At 35.7% G+C, this 18354-nt stretch overlaps 1 protein-coding gene across 1 annotated transcript in view; it reads right to left on the reverse strand.

Moving 5' to 3' along the window:
• ca16b (carbonic anhydrase XVI b) overlaps positions 1-18108 on the reverse strand; it is a 161931-nt gene extending 143823 nt beyond the window's left edge. The window contains exon 1 of the mRNA XM_007253383.4: positions 17493-18108. Within this exon, the coding sequence (XP_007253445.3) occupies positions 17493-17580 (88 nt within the window). The 5' untranslated portion in view covers positions 17581-18108. The remainder of the gene's footprint in view (positions 1-17492) is intronic.
• Between the last annotated feature and the right edge of the window lie 246 nt (positions 18109-18354).

Genomic DNA, 18354 nt, shown 5'->3' on the forward strand with positions numbered 1-18354 from the left:
AACTCTCCTGTTTCCACCAGAACTGTCCGTCAGGACAATAAATTATTGTGCTCTAAACCAGGTGTTTCAGTTTCATTGTCCACCCCCTGTAGTTCAATAGTGCAATTTATTTAAAAAAAGTATGAATCATATTTGTGACATATTTATTTTTATAGATTGTTAATATTACCTTAAACTGTAATGTATCTGTATAATATTCTATTTATATCTATATTGTCAAGATAATTACATCACATTGTCACAGGCTTGACTGGTCAATTGGCTCATTTGCTGCTGTAATATATATACAGGTACTAAAAAAAAGGCCAATACTGCAATAATGGTTAAAAATGATGTATTGTGTAGACCTAATGATAGGTATGAGTCACCCAGATACAAGTTTATACTACCAGCTGGAAAATAGAAACCTCTAAAACCTCTCTAACACTATGTTTCAGTGAGCACACCACAGGTCTTTCACACCCTGGTAATAACTGTCCTAGTAATCCTAGTAATTCTGAAGCAACACGCTACAGTGGCTAATTACTAAAATCTTATCTTATCAAGCTAGCAATTAAGTTCCAAACCCATTTTTCGGATCTCACACCTTGGGACCTAGCCCAGTCTCTGATTCCTTTCTCGTGATTGTCCTCAGGTGAATGTTCAGTTTAATATCCTGTTTTATTTAATGACACAGAAGCACTCTAATTTTACACTGTACTAGAGATTCACTCACAAAGGTACATTTAACACAAGTGCTTTTTATTTGTACAAATAAAAATATTGTTTGATATTTAAAAGAACCTTGAGGAAACCTAACTCTCTTAAAATGTATTATCAACAATTTGAAGTACTATACTTTTTTTTTTTTTTACAATATGTTTAACTCAGAAAACAATTTGTCAGTGTCTGTAGATGATTTATTGACTTTATTTAATGTTTTAAAAAATGGTGGTGTCAATCAATCATTTTTTTTATCAGATTAATCACAACAATATTCTATGATTAACTGCAATTAATTACATTTGTTCTTTTTAAGACAAAGTTTTTATTATAGTGGATGTTTAAAGGTAATTAAAAGAATGAATGTTATAAAATAAAATAAAAATAAAATGCAATTATATTTATATTAGTGGTGTCATTTAAAATACTAGTATATACTTGTATGCTTGAGGTCAGACAAAGTCAACGTGGAGCGCTGAAATAAAGAATACATGATAAATTGGATAGAAGAAGCTTTTTTTATTGTAAACTTCTCAGCTTGGTTGTATGGATTTAACACAAAATGCTGAAAATTTGCAGTTGTTTTCAAATACAGTGTTTTCAATGGGAAGTGCAGCACAGTTTGAGCAGTGAACGCTGCACAGACTGTGCATGTAAACAGCATGAAGCAGCAGAAACAGCACTTGTTCCTAGCAGCATAAAATCGTAAGCAGTTTAGCTCAATTAAAATAAGTATATTCGATAGCTGGGTGGGAATGAGACCAGATCATGTTCTCACCACAAGCAAACAAGAGACAGCTCTAATAAAAAAACTGACAATATGTGTCCTTTGACCAGTGGTGCCCAAACCATTGCATACTAATGTACAAATGCAAATTATACAATTAGTTATATAGGCAAGCTAAGCATTAATTCAAATTTATTCTGTACCTAAGAATACTGAATGAAATCTGAGGGTAACTACTACGACTGTCTGGCATTTATAATATACTGATTTAGTGAAACACACTTGTGTTTTATCGTACATTTCCAACAGCTTTTGCTGCTAGCTGGTGTCATATGGAGTAAGTTTGTCTGTAAAAGTCAAGGTGAATAAAAACCTTGGTCATCTAATAAAAAAAAAATACTGAATGTTGGTAAATAGGGCTGTATGTTAACCTGAATCTGGCAACCAGTATTGAAATATACTATCACATGCATCAAATCCAGTATATATCCATAAAACAGTTCATACAATCAAAAACCTGCCATAAATGTGACCCTTTAATCTAGGGTTTGGGATTTAAACACAACACAAAATAATCTTTTTGAGAGCATATTTTGAGTGATGTTCTGATAGTCTGTCATACATTTATTTACCAACAAATAACAAAGTATTTATAAGTAAGAGTCACAGATGTGAAATGTCATTTTCAGAAAACCATACACTACTCAAATGCGCTAATTTAAGATGCAACTATTAATATAATAGATTAGATATTTGGATGGATTTTACATTTTATGTATACAATTGTTGGATCTGCTAACCCACTGAGTTTAAAAAGTGTCCATTTGAAATGAATACTGTGTTTTTGAGAATTGATACAATAAAGCAAAACATAACATTGAGTTAAAAATGTCATCAATCAAGAGTTTTACAGAATTTTTGGTCTAACAGCATATCAGATATCAGCTTCCTCATGTGAGACAACCAGTTTGGTCAAATTGGTCAACAAAGTTAAAAAATTATACTTAAAACTTTCTTGCAGGATTAAAGCTTTGGAATTCAATGTTGAGATGCTGAGCTTCAGATTTTTGTTAATGTATTTATAAAATCATAATTGAAGACCTTTATTAATTTATTAATAAGATATCACAAGATATCTAGCTGGTTATGGTTGGTCAATATATCGTTCAGCATCGCCATCACAATATGTGCATACACTATAGTCACGATGCAAAGTGCAATGTCACTTAAGGCAAAAAACACTATATACATCATGCTACAACTTGATTAATACAAAAGGAATATTAATACTGTAAAACTATGTTCCATGGCAGATTTTATATGCACAATGTCTCTTTTTCTTACCCCAATCTTCAATACATTAGCATTGTTTATATCATGACCAGACCATTGACTTCTGGATAAATCTAATAAAATTCCTGTATTTCTTTGATATTGCAAAATACATAATTCCATAAAACAGACACGTAGCTACATTCTGGAAATGAAAGGTGATGCAAGATGATGCAAGTGTAAGATGGTGCTAGTAACCCTTAGTAACCCTTAGAACCCCTTAGGGTTTATTGAATATTCTCAGGGTTTTGTGTACCTACACATGTACATACAGCATCTCACAAAACTGTGTACATCCCTGACATATTAAATATTTTAATTTATCTTTTAATGAGACAACATTGTGCGAGAATGGGTAATTGAGCATGCGGACAAATCACTTTAAACTGGGTGGGTGTGATGTGGTCTCCTTTCGGAGCTGATTAATCCGATTCCAGGTTATGTTCAGTCAGAGAGAGAGAGAGAGTGTGCTCGTTTAGAAACTTTACTTCAACTACACACTTTGGTTTTACTATGAGTGAATGAACTAATGAAGTCTGAGTTTCCCCTTCTGAAGTCTCCATTGCTCCACCAGCCTCTCGCATTAGGTAAAACTGAGCCGGATCCTCTTTCAGAGGCTGTACATGTGATTTAAGTACGTAAAGACGCATGACGTGGACAGAAGAACTCCCGCGAAAAGCGACCCAACACCCCAGCTTTTAGAATGAATATACTATATTAGGCTTAGCAGGGATGGTCATTTCAGCACACTGGTACCATTAAACACAATATTTTATCACTTGTCCACTCAGAAATGCTTCTGTTTTCAGTTTAGAAACAAGAAACAAAAAATACGGACTGCCACTTTAAATTAACACTGTTATACAAGCTGTACACTGACTACTTTATTAAATACATTGTGTCAATGTGTCATATCTTCAGTATTGTCTCATAAAAAGATACAATAAAATATGTACAAAAATGTGAGGGGTGTACTCACTTTTGTGAGAATATATATATATATGTTTATATATACTATAAATGTACACAACGCAGTTTAATACTATGACAGAGAGGTATCTTATTTAAATATTTCATTACTTTATTACACCACACACCAGTGAGTCAGAGTACTGTTCATCCTACTGTTCACTTATGTTCAGCTAAATGACAATAAACCAATACACACATTAAAAATGTGGTTCTACACAGGGACTTGTTCAGGTTTTACAGTGTTGATTCTGTCCATCTCTGACTGGATAAATTATTCATCTAAACTGTAATCAAACTGTAATTTGTTCGCTAGACAGAAAGGCCTGAGTCATTTAAGACTGGAATTAGTTAAATTAGCTGAGTAAAGCATCAGCCGACTAAACAAGCTCCACTTCTAACACTGAGGCGGCCAATACACTTCAACGCTCTATAAATTCTAACCCACTTAAAAAAAAATGTAGGAAGCCAGGCTAAAGTGAGCCAGTGACATGTGTAAAAGTCACACCCGTCTTGAGGATATGAAATATGGATCTGGATCACTGCATTCCATTACTTTTAATGCTTCCTTCGTATTGATTTTTCACTCTCTGCTTTCAATTAAACGATTTACAGGCTCTTTGTATGCGCGTCAGGCTACGGAAGACAGACAGATTAGAAAAGGAGAGAGGCAGAAAGGATTCCTTTCTGATTTCATTACATAGACGACCATTCAATCACACAGCAGAGGAGTCCTCATTAGGGCAGAGTGAGAGTGCGGCTGGGAGAGTGAAGGGCAAGGTAAAGCATTAAAAACCTCGCGGCTTCTGACAAGAGGCCCTTGATGGATTCTGGTGTCAGGCTGGAGCTTCCAGCAGAGCACCAGGCCTGTTTGACTGAGGGGCTGAGAGTGGAGCTCTACAGGGCACTGGGACGTCTGACTTGCCATTCACACGTTCGCACACACGCACTTATCACCCCCATTCACACACATATTCACACATAGAGACAAGAACAGACCAGACCCAGATTGTTACTGGCACACTGTTCACAAATATACACACACATGCACGCATGCAAGTAAGCTACACACGCACTTGAAAACAAGATATACACACAGCCACAGAAATACAGCTCTGGAAAAAAAATAAGAGACCACCTAAAATTATGAGTTTCTTTGATTTTACCAAGTTGAGGACGATGCATGATCACAAGCCATCAAACCAAGCTGAACTGCTTGAATTTTTGCACCAGGAGTAAAGGCAAAAAGTTATCCAAAAGCAGTGTGTAAGACTGGTGGAGGAGAAAATGCCAAAATGCATGAAAACTGGGATTAAAACCCAGGGTTATTCCACTTAATATTGATTTCTGAAATATTAATAAATGAACAGATAAACCCTTTTAAACAGATTTTTATTTTAACGCAGATACTAGATATACTATTTGCTCTTTATTTAACTGCATGGGTTTAAGCAAGTTGATTGGCAAAACTTAATGCTGGCTTAACCTAAACACGAAACACTGCCTTACTGAGCAATTTATATTAAAATTAATCTTTTTTTTATATATTAACTGACCCCAATACACAAAATAATCCCTAAAAATATGCATTTAATCACACATTTACTGACAGAAATAGGATTTAGGTCTAACATACGATTTAAAAACATCCCTCTCTGTCACTTCACAGCTGAGCTCTTCATTTATAAAGCCCACTGACTATACTGTGAACACAGCACATGTCAAAGGGAGGGGCATATTAAGCAGAAACTGATCCTCAGTCTGTTCTTGAAGATCTTGATATGTTGAAACCAGGAAAAATGTGTAAGAGTAAGAATCGAAGGCTATGTTCACTTTACAAGCCACATTGCTCATATCCGATTTTTTGCTCAGATCGGTTATCAGATTTGGCTATTTTTGACGATTCACATTTACAAATGTAAGTGATCTGTATCTGTGTGTAATGTGAACAAATCTGTTCCTAAAACGCCTCACACACGCACACTGATACATGTATTAACGTCTCTATCTTCACCAACAACAAAAAATGTCGTATTTAAGAAACGACTTGTAGCTTTATAAAGGAATGGGATGAGTTAGCAGCTCATATGTGGAGCATCTTTTGCTGGAGTGTAGAGAAAACAGCTGGTCTGAAGTTCATGCTCAGGTCCTGGAGGTGAAAAAAGGCCAGGTGGTTTGCTTTTGCTGTTTTTGCAGTTATAGCTGCACAGCTGCACCAATAGATGTGCAGGTAAAAGCAAAAAACACATGAATTCTGATTTGACCGTTTACATTCATGTTGCATGTCCATGATTCGGATACGTATCCGATTTAGGACCACATATGAAAGTGACTCAAATCTGATTTGAAAAAATCGGATTTGGCACGTTTATACCATCATGAAAAAAATCTAATCTGAGCCAGATCAGAGTGAATTCACCCTGGTAATGTGAACGTAGCCTAAAACAATGTGACAAGACCCAAAATTGTGATAGCTAGATAACTGGGCAAGAGCATCTTCAAACTGTCCGGTCTCTTGGGATGTTCCCAGTATGCAGTGATCAGTAGTACCAAACAAAAGTGGTCAAAGAAAGGACAATCAATGAACCCAAGGCTTACTGATGCAATTCATTAAAGCTCTACCTTACACTTTACAGAATTAAACGTATTTAACTTTTGCTGTCAGATACCACAGGACACCTTCAGAGGTCTTATGTAGTCAAAGCAGTAAGTGGTAACTTGTTCTTACAGCCTTCAACACTAACACACTTCAAACACAATGTAATGTAAATTAAACATAATCAGATGGGGGAAGATATCCTGGGGGAAAGATTATATACTAATGGTAAGCGAGGGGGGTAGAGACACACCTAGTGTGCACATACAGTAGATGGTGCCATAAGCCAATGGAAAAGGTGTGAGATTTTGCTCAATAACTTTTCACTGCCCAAACATAAGGCTTGTAAATTCATCACCAAGCCCTGGAAATGCACTCTTCTTAAGCCTCAAACTGCCAAGAGCTAATGACATGATAGTTGTGGGCCTGACCATACCAGAACATACATATGTGTTTGTAAGTTTGAATGCAAATGAATTAGATTTTGTCTACAAGAAATAATGTAGCAATGCTCAAAGCTCATTTTTTAAACTGAAAAAGCACTATGGTTTCATGTTTTATTACACATGGAAAACGTAACTGATCTGTGTCAAACTAGTTTTAGTTTTTATGCAAAATCAACAGCCACTCCATAGCCTGTGTCTTTCAGGATTGATTTAAAAATTCTTTTACTGGTTTATAAATCTCTTAATGGGTTAGCACCTACATACATCTCTGACTGTCTGACAAAATATATTCCAAATCGTGTGTTAAGATCATCAGGAGCTGCTCTACTGAACATTCCCAAAATAAATCACAAAAAGACTGGTGAAGCAGCTTTCTGTTTTTATGCCTCAAAATACGGAACTCTTTACCAATCAATATTTGTCAGGCATCGAGTGTTACCAGCTTTAAAAGGCAGCTAAAAAAACCTTCATGTTTAGCTTAGCTTTCTACTAGCTTCTGTTCTGTTTGTATTTCATTTTTTTATTTGTTTGATTTTGTTGTTTATATTTTTATTTCATCTTTTTTTAAATCTATTTTATTCTATATTTTATTTTAATATAAATGTCTTATTTACTACTATTTTATTAAATTGTTACTTTATAATTGTTTTATTTGTTTTATATTACTTTTACATTTTGCTGTTTTATTTAATTTTATTGTGAAGCACTTTGAGCTGCATTTTTATGTATATAAGGTTTATTATTTTTATTATTATTATAGCACACTTATATACACACAGAGACAAGTAAATCACACATAAACCTAAGAACAAACGTAACATACACACACACACACTTGTATCTCTAGGGTTTTCATTAAAGTCTACACACAACCGACTCTGAAGTGAACGGCACAAGCAACTAATTCCTTAGGTAATGTCTCCACTGGAAAAAACCCACATGTCTACAATGGTAAACAATGTATAACACAAACGGAATTCCAAAACAAACGGAATTATATAATAGGAAACCCCAGCCCTTCCTGAACCAAATAATTCAGCTCGCCTTCATTTTTGTGTTGCTTTGATGAAACAATGGTGAAAGGCTGAGGTCATGCCGTCCTCCATTGTACTTCAGCACACAGTAGCCACTCCTGGCCAAACAGTCTCCAGCCTACTCTGAACAGCCTGGACGTGTTTAAACCCCCCTGTAACCTCTAGTCCCCAGCCATTATTCTGCCCAGACAATTCATAACTAGCAGTTGGCCAGCAGAAATAGCACCTCAGCCTCTGCTCTTACGACACTATTACAGCCCAGACTCATTCACCGTGAAAACACTGCTATTTCCCAATCACTGCTAGTGTCATTGGAAAGGAAATGTGGTGTCAGTAAGAGCTGCGATATATATATGACTTATAGGTTCAGATAAATGGAAATGTTGATTCAAAGTGCAGGAAAACATTGTATAAATTCCACAAATAATAATGACCCATTCACAGGAGGCATTTTACAACCGCCTCGCCAAATTTTCTAATCCATAAACCTTAATGTTCCGTCGCATTTCCTCACACTCTCACTCAGATCCAGCCCTAAATTCGGAATATCTCTGAATATTACCTGATTTATTTCTGGGACGTATTTTTCTGTTGAAACTGGCAACATAAAGAGGGTTAATAAAGCAGGATCTATCACACTGTATAAGTATCGATGAGGTGTGCAGTCAGGATAACAAGTCTTGTGAGTCTCAGTTAGAATGAATCCACATGAGGTGAGAGATCCGAGAAGCTGTTTGTGTGAATCTGTGTGTTCTCTATAAAATAAATGTACCACAGAGGTTCTATGAGCTCTTTTTTTATTCTTTATATTTATGTCATTTAGAAATGTTTGTGTAAATGGGATTTGCCAGCTTAAAAAACTATGTTTCTATACAAACAACAGAAGCTATTAAAACTTAAAACTTCTCTTCTTTAAGACACAAAAAGGTGTTGTTCAGGAATTATTTTATGAAAAAAAATTATTCTAAACTTAATTTTAAATTCTTAAATTGTTCTTTGTCTGACATACTGATTCTTCTCTAAGGGTGTGCCATGTCACTGTATCGTACATAATAATATTGTCAACATTTTTTTAATATGGTAAACAATATTATACCCTGAAATATGGTGCCAAAATCCCCCACCCCTAATTATCACATCAGGGTGCTACTTTTTTGCTGTTTATAGCAAAAGAAAAAAATCACACTGTTCTCATTTCTCATTATATAATGTATCTACTAGAGACAGATTATATCTGTCCAGTATCATTTATTTTACTTTAATCCTGGATATATAGAGATATTTAGAGTGCATTATTATTAGTATCATGACATTCTGGATCATTGACTTCTGCTACAAATGTGACAAAATTTGTATTTTTTAATATCTCATTTTGGGGTGTGCCAGTAGTGTATTCTTGATATATATATATATATATATATATATATATATATATATATATATATATACTATATACACTATATATATATATATATATATATATATATATATATATATATATATATATATATATATATATATATATATTTTTTTTTTTTTTTTTTTTTAATTCAGTGTTTTGTCATATCGCCAAGAGTATCATTACGAAATATAATGAAATATCATGATATTACTTTGGGGCCATATCGCCCACACCTATTCTTCTCTATGATAAAAGACCATTTATATGAGGTACTGTAAGTATATATATCTATAGAACCATTATAACTTAAAGAATTATCTCGATGCTTTATTGGCCTGGTTGAAACAACACTATGTAGTATTTTAAACTTGAAATTATAGCTATACAGTGGTTGTGATGCTTCACTGACCTGTCATAGCTATGCCAGGCTCGGCACAATACTCACTGCACTATGTATCTTTGGTGGATACAACATTACAGGATGGATATTGCTTGTGAAAATTGTGTAATGCTCATAGTCGTGTACAATCTGATAGTATTACTCTACCACCTATATGATCACATATTTTGTTCACTCTCATTAATGCTTCTCTTTTTTTCAGCTTGTCCAGAAAAGCATGTATTACCCTTTCCAAGTCTAGTAGGAGACTAGGAACAAGATATGCCAATTTTTTATTGTGTTGCTTGAAATGGTTCTTAATTTTCAAGAAAACTCTTTTTGTGTACGATTCTTAAAGTATCTTTAAAAAAAAAGATTCATTCCATAGGTTCAATTGTTCCACTATGAACACCTTCGCATTATGGATGCATTATAGAGGGGGCTTGAGCAACTCAAGCAGCTTGTGGAATACAGCTGTGTACAACTGTTGCACAGTTGAGGTCATGTCATCCAGCACTGCTCCTGCTTATATGTCTTTAAAGAGCCAACCAGTGGCTTTATATAGTGCTAAAATATTTCAAGTCTTGTTATAAGTCAAAGAACCCTTCTTTTCTAGGAGTGCAATTGTTTGTTCAAGGTAAAAGCAGTCCAGATTCAGAAGAGCTATAGAGCTGTAGAGTTCTTAAAAATTGTAAAGGTTTTTAAATGCCTTCTTTTCTAGCTGTGTTCTAATATATTTGAATTCAAAGAAGCCACCATGCCTTGACCCTCTTCCTCCAATACAGATGCTTCCACTGTATTCTGAGAATCCTGATTGTACGTTTAGTAAGAAAATGTATCCATCTGATATCATACAGGACTGGATAGGTTATGGAAAGAAATTGTCTTTTCTATCATAGATAACCAAGGTCATCTATCATTGACCTCGACAAGTGGAAACTAATGTCTTCTTATATGACAGGACCTTTCGTCTACAGTATTTATCAGCCCTCTAATAAAGCCATCAAGACCTAATCCGGCAGTCAGGGTGGAGGACCATCAACTACAGCGCTCCTCCAGCCAGGCCTATTACTGTAAGGCAGCGCCTGTGGACTGATGCCATCTAAGGTGGATGTAATCCTCCAGCAACTCTGTGGGATAAAGCAAAGATGGAGGTAGATAGGTATTTGGGCAACAGCTTAATTCACAGCTCTGAAAGACTGAAAGGTATGTGTGTGTCTGTGTGTCTGTGTGTTTGTCTGTGTGTGTATGTGTGTGTCCAAGTGAAAAGGTGTCTTGGTTTCTTTAATGGACTCGTAAGCAGAGCATGGCAAATTGCACACCGGGGCAACCTGTGTGTGCATAAAAAGGAGATCACACTGCCGGCACTGAGCTCTCTCAGGAGGATTGCTCTTAAAAACAAAAATACTGAAAGAAAAAAGAACCAGCTTTGGTTACTTTCAAAGATTTGAAGTTTAAAGGTCCTTTAGTTCTACAGGAACTAAAAAGAAAAAAGTGCCATATTGGCAAGAACCTGATACATATCATACAGGGATTACAATTCGTACATTTTGTACGATATTTGTAGGGCTGAAAGAAAAATTAAAGAATTTTCATTAATAACACACAAAAAAAAGCAGCAACAACATTTAGTTGTTTACAGAACCGCAGAATGTGATCACATGACATAACTAGACTAGAGGCAGAGCAAGGCAGAGTGAGGTAAAAGTCCACAGTGAATGCGCACACTACACTACTTCTTATCTTGGGAAAAAAATAATAAATGCAAGCCTAGTGCTGAAAACACTGTTATTGCACATCATATGTTTTCTCCAAATCATTCCATCCTAATAGAATGCGTTTTCATTGTAAGTAAGATGAAATATTTTGATTTTTTAAAACTAATTTAAGGGAAACTGTCATAATATAGAACACATCATCATATACATAAACTCTCTCTCTCTCTCTCTCTCACTATATATATATATATATATATATATATATATATATATATATATATATATATATTTAATGCAAGCAAAACAGCTGCAACTGAATGAACAGAGTACAAAACCGATATCTAGTATCAAGCTTAAACAAAACAGTAAATTAACCACTGTCGGACACCAATTTTCACATTAAAGACTATTATTCCAGAACCCACAATGTGTTTTTTAAACAATGTTGCAAAACATAAGATTGTCATACTTCAATATATCAATATTTTCTAACACCCTTACTAAAGAACTTTCCAGAACCATCTCACCACTAATTTTAGGAAAACTGTCATAATATAGAACATCTTATCATATACAGTGCCCTCCATAATTATTGGCACCCCTGGTTAAGATGTGTTCTTTAGCTTCTCATAAATTGAGTTTTGTTCAAAATAATATAGGAACGATGGAAAAAAGAGTAAAATACAACCTTTAACTCAAGTGAATTTATTCAGTAGGAAAAAAATCCCACATTAAGATATAATTATTTAACATCAAATCATGTGTGCCACAATTATTAGCACCCCTGATGTTAATACTTTGTACAACCCCCTTTTGCCAACAAAACAGCACCTAATCTTCTCCTGTAATGTTTCACAAGATGGGAGAATACAGAAAGAGGGATCTTTGACCATTCCTCTTTGCACATTCTCTCTAAATCATCCAACGACCTGGGTCCTCTCCTCTGCACTCTCCTCTTCAGCTCACCCCACAGGTTTTCAATGGGGTTGAGGTCTGGGGACTGAGATGGCCATGGGAGGAGCTTGATTCTGTGTGCGGTGAACCATTTCTGTGTAGATTTGGCCACATGTTTAGGGTCATTATCTTGCTGAAAGACCCAGTGACAACCCATCTTCAGCTTTCGGGCAGAAGCCACCAGATTTTGTTTTAAAATGTCCTGGTATTTTAGAGCATTCATGATGCCATGCACCCTAACAAGGTTCCCAGGGCCTTTAGAAGAGAAACAGGCCCACAGCATCACTGATCCCCCGCCGTATTTCACAGTGGGCATGAGGTGCTTTTCTGCATACTCAGCTCTTGTGTTACGCCAGACCCACTTAGAGCATTTGTTGCCAAAAAGCTCTATCTTTGTTTCATCTGACCAAAGCACACGGTCCCAGTTGAAGTCATAGTACCGCTTAGCAAACTCCAAACGTTTGCGTTTATGATTGTGAGTGAGAAATGGTTTCTTCCGTGCATGCCTCCCAAACAGCTTGTTGGCATGTAGATAGCGCCTGATGGTTGTTTTGGAGACTTTGTGACCCCAAGAAGCTACCATTTGTTGCAATTCTGTAACAGTGAGCTTTGGAGAACTTTTTATTTCTCTTATCATCCTCCTCACTGTGCGTGGTGGCAAAATAAACTTGCGTCCTCGTCCAGGCTTGTTTACCACTGTTCCAGTTGTTTTAAACTTCTTAATAATTCCTCTGACAGTAGATATGGACAGGTGTAGGCGAGTAGCGATTTTCTTGTAGCCATTGCCTGACTTGTGAAGGTCAACACACATCTGCCTCACTTGAATGGTATGTTCCTTTGTCTTTCCCATGTTGAAGATAAATGGCCTCTGTGTCACGTCATATTTATACCCCAGGGAAACAGGAAGTTGTGAATTACTAATTAAATGTTCATACATAGAATTGTTAGGGGTGCCAATAATTGTGGAACAGGTGATTTTATGAAGAATAATTATTTCTTAGTCAGGGATTTTATTTCCCCCTTAAAATTTACTTGAGTTAAAGGTTGGACTTTACTTTTTTTTCCCATCGTGGTCCTATATTATTTTGAACAAAACTCAATTTATGAGAAGCTAAAGAACACATCTTAACCAGGGGTGCCAATAATTATGGAGGGCACTGTACATAAACTCTAAAAAGCAACTGTTCTTTTTTATGCAAGCAAAAACAAAACACTAAACAAACCACTGTCTGAAACCAATCTTTACATTAAAGACTGATAATTCAAAATCCACACTGTGTTTTTGAGACAGTTTTGCAAAACATAATAACGTGATGCTTCAATATATCGATATTTTCTAACACCCCTACTAAAGAACTTCCCAGAACCATCTCACCGAGTCACTGAGGAAGCTATACTGTTTTTGTACATTAACTGTATAGTGGGCTATCCAGGTCATTTTACCTCAAGGTCAACTAGAATATAGAATTGTTCTTTATGGCTATTTCAGCTAGAGGATGAAATAGGCATGAAACTGTGCACAATTCAAAAACCTTCACTCTTAAAAATGAAGACTCTTCAAAGGGCTCTTTGAGCAATGCCATAGAGGAAACATTTTCAGCGCCATAAAGAAGCACGGGCCTCAATCAGCAACTGATCTTAAAAAGAAATTTATTTTCTGAAAACCCACTTAGAAAGAGAAGAACTGCACCAGCTTAGATTCTAATTCTATGTGGGATTAGATCTGGCCTAAACTGACTGCTACCTTAAATAATCCTGCTAATCAATTAATTAACTCCATTAAATATATACACAGGGCTTACTCTGGATTATGCTCGAGCAAAATAACGTTCCCACACCCTGTTGTAATGTTTGCAATGACTATTTTGTCTATGCATTTCTACTAGGAGTGAGAATCATAGAGAATCATCTCATTAAACACTATTATTACGATACACTGCACATGATAATGATGATGATGTAATGATACTGTCATTCTGTGGTACTTGATATTATCACAAGACAATTCTCTTCAATACTTCACGACATCCGTGTTACTAAAGAGGAGAAATTAATAAACCAAAAAATATATACCAGGGAAAACAGATTTATTGGTGTCAGTTTAACATAGTTTAACCACCCAATTTATTAGATTAATTACCCTACTTATAAGATAAGCACTACAGCATGAAGTAATGAAGCAGTAACTTTAGTACATCAAACTGAGGTGCGAGTGTGAGAGAGTTTCAATAACAATATTGATAACTGATGCTAAATATTTATATGATATGATATGATACAATCAAGACAACATGATATATCACAATAATGATATATATATATATATATATATATATATATATATATATATATATATATACATATATACAGCTCTGGAAAAAAATAAGATACCACTTAATGATGATAATTTTCCTTGATTTTACCAAATTGAAAATTAAGAGCAAGATGGATGACCGCAAGCCATCAAACCAAGCTAAACTGCTTGAATTTTTGCACCAGGAGTGGCAAAAATGTATCCAAAAGCAGTGTGTAAGACTGGTGGAGGCAAAGAATGCCAAGATGCATGAAAACTGTGCTAAAAACCAGGGTTATTACACCAAATATTGATTTCTGAACTCTTAAAACTTTATGAATATAAACTTGTTTTCTTTGCATTATTTTTGCGTTTGAGTATATTTCATCCATATAATATAACTGATATGCTTGAAATTCCTATTAACACAAATCCATGTCTGTTTATTAAATGATTAAATGATCAATAGTTCTTTTAACTTGACATATTATATTACCTATATTACCTATAATATCACAATATTTAATTGACCCATAGTGAAAATGCATCTGTAGCAGCAGAATCTTACAAGACAATCATTTTTCCTAAAATTATTATTCTATAGATAATATTCCTCACCTCGTGAAGATGACTGCAATAATGAATTGAGTTAAATTGGCTTCAGTTTTGTGTGGGAGGCAATTAAATAAGCTTTTAGGGATTTAATATTCACCCATTATCACAAAAAACACTTAGAAATGAGGCTTTTTCACAAGGATTCTGATATTCATCAGTGTTAATGAGGATACTGGGATCCATCATTATATGAACATTCTATATATAACAGTTCTGTGCACCAAATGAACCTGAAAACTGTAGACAATTACAGCTCTTTTTTTTTAAAGAACAAATTTAGGAAAATAAGATCCTGGTGAATAAAAAAGGATAAGGTGTAAAAGCGTGTAAAAAGAACCTTCCAAAGGTGTAAAGAAGGTGATGTAAAGGTTCTTTTCCTATTGAAATGTTCTTTGCACTCATATTTCCTTTACAAAAATGGTTCTTCATGAATCTAAACATGAATCAGTACACTGGACATATTTCCAGACTGTACTTTTTTTAAGCTTAATGGAAACAGATGTAATTCCTCAAGGTAAACCGATCCATCACTAAGTGCTCTGGACAAAATGGTCTTGGGTATCAATAAATAATACAGTCATGTGTGTAATATGGGCATAGACCTTCTACCCATGCAGCGACTAAATAGAAATCTTCATATCATGCCACCCTATCCTGCATCAAATCAATGTCAAATTATGTTCTGACTTTGAGAGATAAATCAACATTGATATTGCGATGTTGTTTCTACACCTTTAAACTACAGATTATGTGTTGCTTTCATTCTTACACTGTACACTTTTAATATATTTGATCCTTTTTGTGTTTGTTAACGACAATGGTTCTATAGAGAATACAAGCATGAAATGTAAAAAAAAAAAAAATATATATACATATATATTCATTCACAATCTTTACTGTCTAGTTTGATTCTGGTGTTGTTTTCCATTTATATCACTAACATATATCACTAAATATATTAAGTGGTCTTATTTAAGTCAAGATATAATAACTAATGCTTATACAACCATTCAAGACAACAGCACAACAGCAATGCGTTTTCTTTCTAATTTACAGTTACTGATTTATGATTTAACCCCTTCTATTATGTTAATTTATTAGGACCAGGAATGGTGTTGCCGGGTCACTTTGACATGTTTAAGTATCCAAAAAATGTCTAAAACCAAATCAATGTTGATGTTACGGTTGAATCCACATTGGATTTGGTGTTGATTTTAAAAAATGTGAATCAACATTGATATGGCAACATCATATGTTCAACCTTTAATAAACCATAGCTCACTAAAATTAGAAAATCCTATGGTTAACAAAGTGTTAACAATAAACTTACATCCCTGTAATAAAGCTGAGTATAAAGAAAGTTACCCACCACTACCAATCTGATTACTGAACATCTGATCTCAAAAACACTAAAACAGTAAAACTAAAAGAACATGGTGTTAAATTAAAAAGCAGTTACTGCAAATAGAAGTAAAACACTGTTTCATTCCTCCATCCAACCATTTGTAGATAAAAATGTTAAATGCTGATTCAAAAAGCAGAAGGTTGAGGACATTATATTGATTGAACATTGAAACAATGTTGAATCAACATTTAATGTTAAATGGTTGTGCAAACTTTGAAATTTTAAGTTGAATCAGAATAATGTCCTAAATAATGTCCTTCTGCCTTTTAACTCAGCATTTAACATTTCATCAGCAATTTCTAAAAGCGGTTGGATGGAGGAATGAAAAAGTGTTTTACTTCTATTTGCAGTAACTGCTTTTTAAGTTAATACCATGTTCATGTTCTAATAGTTTTACTGTTTCACTGTTTTTGAGATCAGATGTTCAGTAATCAGATTGGTAGTGGTGGGTCACTTTTTTATACTCAGTTTTACTACAGTCATGTAAGTATATTGTTAACACTCTGTTAACCATAGGATTTTCTCATTTTAGTAAGCCATGGTTTAGCAAAGGTTGAATTTATGACGTTGAAACAACGTTGCTATATCACTTTTCAAAATCAACACCAAATCAAACGTTGATTTAACCACAACATTAACGTTGTTCAACGTTGATTCAGCCTTGAAATGCCAGCTGGGTAATGTTGATTCAACTTTGTTTGAATGTTGAAAAAACAACAGACATTACTTTAGTCATATTTCAACCTCATTTCAACGTTGAAGGTCGGTTGTGTGCCAGCTGGGTTGATTGTTTGGCTAGATGTTGCCAGGTTTGGGTGGTTGAGCTTTTAAGGACAATTTAGGAACTTTTGCTCAAATTCTGCCCACAATACTTACGCACTGAGTGCTCGGTGTACTGGAGTGTGTTCAGGCCCACTTACCGGGATAGCAGCTGAAAGACTGGAGGAGGAGAGCTGCCAAAGTCAAGCCCAAGACCGAGAGACGGCGCGGTTCCCGTAGACTCCACATGTCTGAATGCGCATTGATGGCGAAGCGCGCCCGCACGGATTGAAAGGACGCGTGTATTATTAATACTAATGACTATAATAATCAACATAAAAGAAAACGATGAAGATGAAACCACTGATTTCAGCAGTTCATCTCAGCGCGCACGAGCAGTTCAGGGCTGCGTGCTCGCGCTCCGCGGGACATCACACCGGGCAGCCCACGTTAGGCAAACGCAAACACGCACACACGTTAATTCTCGGTGACGTCCTCATGCAGCGCGAGCCCCCTTCACGCTTCCATCATCGTCCGTATAAGTCCAATAATTAAAATTCCGCGCGGTCCCGGAGCTCAGCGGTCCTGCTCGTCTTTGCTATGCCGAGGAAAAGCCGGGGACTGTCGCGGATCGCTCGCGCTGCTCCATGCAGGAACTTGTGAAGGAAGAGGCGCGAGGGGCTCTGACTGAGGGATTAGTTCTACAGCAGCAGCAGCGCGAGCGGGCAGGAAGCAGGAGCACGCATGCACACACACACACATACACAGACACACACGCGCGCGCACAGAGAGACCACCCCTCCGGATCCTAGCGCCGAAGGCTGGACGCGCCTTCCTTCAGCGGTTGTTGAGTCAGACCGGCTAAAGATTGGCTACTGGACGACTCTGCATTTGCATAACGTCCATTTACAGCAGGCAAACGACTCCACCAGCTTTTGCATGCTGGCACTGATTTGCTTCAATGCTCTTACTCTGACCCACGTGCCCAAGCCATTTTTTACAGTAAGTAAGTTTAAAAGGACC

Source organism: Astyanax mexicanus, chromosome 5 (assembly GCF_023375975.1).
Source record: "Astyanax mexicanus isolate ESR-SI-001 chromosome 5, AstMex3_surface, whole genome shotgun sequence".
Lineage (NCBI taxonomy): Eukaryota > Metazoa > Chordata > Actinopteri > Characiformes > Acestrorhamphidae > Astyanax > Astyanax mexicanus.